Below are 6,448 nucleotides of genomic sequence, written 5' to 3' on the forward strand. Positions count from 1 at the left end.
CTACTAAATAGTACTCTTTAAAATCGTTATGTTACATACTTATATGCAGGAACTTTATAAAATAAATAAATAAAAGAACGCGGTCTTTGTAAAATCTATGTTGTAGAAAAAAACAGACTGCGTCTTGTCGGGAACGTTTTCAAGGTTTTAATGTGATTTGAGCATGCTGCTAAATTAGCATATAACATCGAGAAGGTTCTTCTCGGACCCCGTTTTAAACCTCGCCATTTATTTCTACGCAGGCCTCCAGTAACTGCATTTTCGACACTTAAATATGTATACATTATATAATATATATATATAGAAGAAAAATAATGTATATACAGTACATATATATTAGATAGAAAGTGCAGATATATTAAAGGAAACATAAGGTAAAAGATCCATGGTGAATTAATATTTTATTCTTCAAAACACAAACCAATCAGATGAAGTTGTGACTTTGTTTTTTTTATATAAGTCAGTAGGTTTAATATGTTCACGTTATTGCGATAGACAAAGTTAACTTCAAAACAATATGTTTTCACTTAACCATTCAACATTTTTTAATATTATTTTGAGAAAAAATGTAACATCCCACCATTCAACATTTTTATTATTTTGAGAAAAAATGTAACATCCTCTTTTTAAAGCGAAACTAAATACTCCAGCCAACATGTAAAACATAATACATAAATACATAGTATAAATACATGTGTTATGTGTTAAGTGCAAAAATGCTGCAAAAATAATCATAACTGCCAAGACACAGACGCAGCTTCATAGACAAAATAAAATAAAACATACAATTTTATACATTTTTTTTACATGGTAAATCAGAACAAGTTATTAGAACATACAAATCAAAAAGAAAAAACAAATATATATATATGTTGAAGTTGAAGGTTAGACAAGGTCAGAGAAGAAGAATGTTGACCCCTTGACATCCTTTTCTCCTGGAACCTCTAGTTCAATGTCTCCCGAGTTAAACTCCATGCCCCCCAGTGTGTTATATTTACGATTTGAAGTTTTCTGATTTTCTGTATGACTGGGGAACACAGTGACGTAGTAGCCATCGGAACTCTCGGGAACTCTTATGTTATTGTTCTGAGAAAACTGTGGCAGTTTGATTTTAGCCTCCTGTTGTTTTGTTCTGTTCTGGTTTGAATACACGATAATGTCACCACTCGGTACCTTTCTGGTTTGTACAGTTTCTCTGGCATCAATATGGCCACGTGATGGAGAGTTGACCTTTTCAAGCTTATGAGAACCCTGGAGGTCTAGTTTAGAACCTCTGGCTCTCAGCACATGCTCCTTTCCTGTAAAATCGTCAATGTTGAGGTCCGATCGAGTAAAATCAACCTGTGGGTCTTTATATGATATTGTTCCTGAGTGATGAAGTCGTAGATCTCTGTCTATATCCAGATCTGGCATTTTCAAATTCATACCAGTTCCATCTGATCTGCGTTGTTTTGGTGAAGGTCCCTTAATGTTTAAAGACGCGTCATCTAAATTAAGTTCTGGAGATTTAATCTGTGGTTTTCTCACGGCTGCTTTGGGCAGCTGAACGTCCACATTTGGAGCACGAATGTATGGAGTTGTGATGTCTCCCCCCAGTTCTAAGGGTACACTTGCTTTTACATTTGGAGGAGCAATGTCCACTCTTGCCGGTCTCAGGGATGCCCCAAAATCAATATCAGACCCCGTCGTGTTCACATCTGGGCTTCCAAACTGAGGCAGCTTAAAAGACGGAAACTTGAATTTTTTGTCAGACAGATCAAGGTCAGTTTGAGGAACCTGCATGTTGCCAGAAGGACCATTAATGTCAAAGCTTGGAGCGTTGAATCCTCCTCTGACTTGAGGAGCATTGAGGTTTATGTCAGGTCGACCCAAGCTACCATTTACTCCCAGATCAGGTCGATTTGCGTCCATATTTATCTTGGGTCTTTTTAAACTGGCGTCAGGTAAATTAATATCTGGTGTACCTATTGTGGGCACTTTAAGTTTAGGTACGGAAATATTGGTGTCCAGGGTTTTTGACTTTGGTGCAGAAAAACTCAGGTCTGGTGTACTTAAACTTGGCATTTTTAATTTTCCTGATGGACCATTTATGTCTAAATTTGGTACGTCTCCTTGGAAATTAACATCTGGTAGTTTGGGCTTCTTTATTTTGTGTTTTTTGAGCTTTGCATCAGGTAAGTCAATGTTGACATCTGGAGTATCTATGTCTAATTTTGGAGATTTAATATCTATATCTGGCAAACCCATCTTCGGTGAACTGATTCCACCTTTCATATGTGGAGCTCTGATGTTGACATCTGGTGAATTAAAGTCAGAATTCATCTTCAAATTAGGTCCTTTGGGAAGTTTGGCATTAAGATCTCTTGTCTTGAGGTCAATGTCTGGACCATCCAAGTCACCAGAAGTAAATCCAACAACTGGAATTTTTAAATGTGGTAAATTAATTTTATCGTATGAATGACCAAAATCAACTCTTGGCATTTCAAAGTCAGGTTTGGAGCCTTTAAGATTGACTTGAGGGGCATTTATATCTACATCCGGTCCATCTAGGTTTCCATCAAACTCGGGTGTTTTGATGCCTGGTAGGTTAAATTTGGGCATTTTCAGTTTCGGCATTTTAAACTTTCCCTTTGGTGAGTCAATGTCAAAATCTGGAGTGTTGATGTCTACCTTTGGAGCATTAACATCTATTTCTGGTAAGTTCATATCAGGGCCATTAATGCCCCCTTCAATCTTTGGCCCTTTAAGGTTTACATCTGTATTCATGTCCAAATTTGGTCCCTTTGGTAATGTGCCTGAAAGATTTAACTTGGGCATTTTAAGTTTACCTGAAGGAGCATTAAGATCCCAGTCTGGACCATGAAGCTTTGCCTTTGGTTTAGATAGTGTTGGGATGTCCAAGTTGAGCTTTGGAGAATTAATGTCAAATTTAGGGCTTTTTAGGTCAACTTTGGGCATGTTTATGTCTGGTGCATTTAATCCACCACTCAGGTCTGGAGCAGAGGTGTCCAGGTCAGGAGATTTAAGGTCCAACTTTGGGCCATCAATGTCAATGTTAGTTGCATTGATGTCCATATCTGGACCATCTAACCTGCCATCAATCTTGGGTCCTTTAAAGCCAGGTATGTTAAATTTGGGCATTTTCAGTTTTCCTGATGGCATGTCTAGATCAACACCTGGAGCATCAATGTCCAGATCTGGTTTCTTGACATTAAATTTGGGCATATTCACGTCTGGTAAATTAATTACACCACCAAGATCAGGCATGTTCATGTTTGGCATTTTGAATTTCCCTGACGGAGCTTTAACATCAACATCCAAATCAGCATTTGGGCCATCGATGTCAATGTTAGGTGCATTGATGTCCATATCTGGACCATCTAACCTGCCATCAATCTTGGGTCCTTTAAAGCCGGGTATGTTAAATTTGGGCATTTTCAGTTTTCCTGATGGCATGTCTAGATCAACACCTGGAGCATCAATGTCCAGATCTGGTTTCTTGACATTAAATTTGGGCATATTCACGTCTGGTAAATTAATTACACCACCAAGATCAGGCATGTTCATGTTTGGCATTTTGAATTTTCCTGATGGACCTTTAACATCAACATCCAAATCAGCATTTGGGGCATCAATGTCAATGTTAGTTGCATTGATGTCCATATCTGGACCATCTAACCTGCCATCAATCTTGGGTCCTTTAAAGCCAGGTATGTTAAATTTGGGCATTTTCAGTTTTCCTGATGGCATGTCTAGATCAACACCTGGAGCATCAATGTCCAGATCTGGTTTCTTGACATTAAATTTGGGCATATTCACGTCTGGTAAATTAATTCCACCACCAAGATCAGGCATGTTCATGTTTGGCATTTTGAATTTTCCTGATGGTCCTTTAACATCAGCACCTTTAACATCAGCATCCAAATCAGGAAGGTTAAAGTTTGGCATTTTGAATTTTCCTGATGGAGCTTTAACATCAACATCCAAATCAGCATTTGGGCCATCAATGTCAATGTTAGGTGCATTGATGTCCATATCTGGACCATCTAACCTGCCATCAATCTTGGGTCCTTTAAAGCCAGGTATGTTAAATTTGGGCATTTTCAGTTTTCCTGATGGCATGTCTAGATCAACACCTGGAGCATCAATGTCTAGATCTGGTTTCTTGACATTAAATTTGGGCATATTCAAGTCTGGTAAATTAATTCCACCACCAAGATCAGGCATGTTCATGCTTGGCTTTTGGAATTTCCCCGATCGACCAGAAATATCAACATCTGGAATTTCCAAATCAGCTTTAGGACCCTTAAGGTTTACATCTGGTGCATTGACATCAATATCTGGTCCTCCTAGACCAAAGTTAGGCATGTTCATGTTTGGCATTTTGAATTTTCCTGATGGGGCTTTAACATCAACATCCAAATCAGCATTAGGCCCTCGGAGGTTGACTTTAGGTGCATTTATATCCATGTCTGGTCCATCTAGGTTTCCATCAATGTTAGGTCCCTTAAGGCTTGGTATGTGAAATTTGGGCATTTTCAGTTTGCCTGAGGGAGCATTGATGTCCCAGTCTGGAGCATTAAGTTCTGGCATTTTGAATTTACCTGATGGCATGTCTAAGTTGAACTTTGGAGAATCAATGTCCAGTTTAGGATGTTTTAGGTCAAAGTCTGGCGTTTTTAAATCTGGTCCTGTTATTCCACCCCTGAGATCTGGACCAGAGATATCCAAGTCAGGAGATTTAAGGTCCAACTTTGGGCCATCAATGTTGGGACCAGAGAATCCAAACTTAGGCCAGTTTAGGTTTGGTGATTTGAATTTCCCAGATGGAGCTTTAACATCAACATCCAAGTCAGCATTAGGGCCTTTGAGGTTAACGTTGGGTGCATTTATATCTACATCTGGTCCATCGATGTTTCCATCAAACTCAGGGGTTTTAAGGCCTGGAAAGCTAAATTTCGGCATCTTGAGTTTTGGAAACTTAAATTTTGTTTTGGGTGAACCTATGTCAACATCTGGAGTTTTTACATTCAACTTTGGAGCATTGAGGTCCATCTTTGGTAAGTTAATTTCAGGGGCGTTAAATCCAGCACTTACATTAGGAGATTTAAGCCTTAAGTCTGGTGACTTCAGATCTGCATCCATGTCCAAATTTGGTCCCTTTGGTAATGTGCCTGAAAGATTCAACTTGGGCATTTTAAGTTTACCTGAAGGAGCATTAAGATCCCAGTCTGGAGCGTTAAACTCTGCCTTCGGTTTGGCCATGTTGATGTCTGGTGCATTTAATCCACCACTCAGGTCTGGAGCAGAGATGTTCAAGTCAGGAGACTTTAGGTCCAACTTTGGACCATCAATGTTGGGACCAGAGAATCCAAACCTAGGCCAGTTTAGGTTTGGTGATTTGAATTTCCCAGATGGAGCTTTAACATCAAGGTCAGCATTGGGGCCTTTGAGGTTAACGTTGGGTGCATTTATATCTACATCTGGACTATCTAGGTTTCCATCAATTTCAGGCCCTTTGAGGCCTGGGAAATTGAAGCTAGGTAATTTAAATTTGGGCAGTTTGAATTTTCCTTTAGGGGAACCAATGTTAACATTTGGAGCATTCACATCTAATTTAGGAGCTTTCATGTCCATATTTGGTAGGTTAACATCTGGCGCATCAATTCCACTATTAATCCTTGGTGATTTAAGACTCCAATCTGGTGATTTTAAGTCTGTGTTCATATCCAAATTTGGTCCCTTTGGTAATGTACCCGAAAAATTCCACTTGGGCATTTTCATTTTGGCTGAGGGAGCATTTAGATCCCAGTCTGGAGCGTGAAGCTCTGTCTTTGCTTTTGGCAGTGTGGGTGTTTTCAGTTTACCTGATGGCATGTCAAGGTTGAGTTTTGGAGAATTCATGTCCAGTTTGGGACTTTTAAAATCAAGCTCTGGCATTTTAAGACCTGGTCCCTTTACGCCACCCCTAAGATCTGGAGCAGAGATATCCCAGTCAGGAGATTTCATGTCCAGCTTTGGGCCACCAATGTTAGGCCCAGAAAGCTTGAAATTGGGCATGCTCACATTTGGTGTTTTGAATTTCCCTGATGGAGCGTCAATGTCTAAATCACCTTCGAGATTGACGTTGGGAGCATCTATATCAATATCTGGTCCATTTAGGTTTCCATCGATCTTGGGTCCCTTAAGATTTGGGATTGTAAATTTGGGCATTTTGAATTTTCCTGATGGCATGTCTAGATCAACACCTGGAGCATCAATGTCCAGATCTGGTTTCTTGACATTAAATTTGGGCATATTCACGTCTGGTAAATTAATTCCACCACCAAGATCAGGCATGTTCATGTTTGGCATTTTGAATTTTCCTGATGGACCTTTAACATCAGCATCCAAATCAGGAAGGTTAAAGTTTGGCATTTTGAATTTTCCTGATGGACCTTTAACATCA

The 6,448-nt window shown here is 39.3% G+C and overlaps 1 protein-coding gene across 1 annotated transcript in view; it reads right to left on the bottom strand.

Annotated features, from left to right (window-relative positions):
• Nucleotides 1-885: 885 nt before the first annotated feature.
• The window catches only part of LOC103383180 (neuroblast differentiation-associated protein AHNAK), a 14,223-nt gene continuing 8,660 nt past the window's right edge, over nt 886-6,448 (bottom strand). Inside the window, exons 6-7 of the mRNA XM_025058419.1 lie at nt 3,906-6,365; nt 886-3,596 (exon numbers count right to left, since the gene is read on the bottom strand). Coding sequence (XP_024914187.1) covers nt 886-3,596; nt 3,906-6,365 — 5,171 coding nt within the window. The remainder of the gene's footprint in view (nt 3,597-3,905; nt 6,366-6,448) is intronic.

Source organism: Cynoglossus semilaevis, chromosome 9, assembly GCF_000523025.1.
Source record: "Cynoglossus semilaevis isolate Cse_v1.0 chromosome 9, Cse_v1.0, whole genome shotgun sequence".
Classification (NCBI taxonomy): Eukaryota; Metazoa; Chordata; class Actinopteri; order Pleuronectiformes; family Cynoglossidae; genus Cynoglossus; species Cynoglossus semilaevis.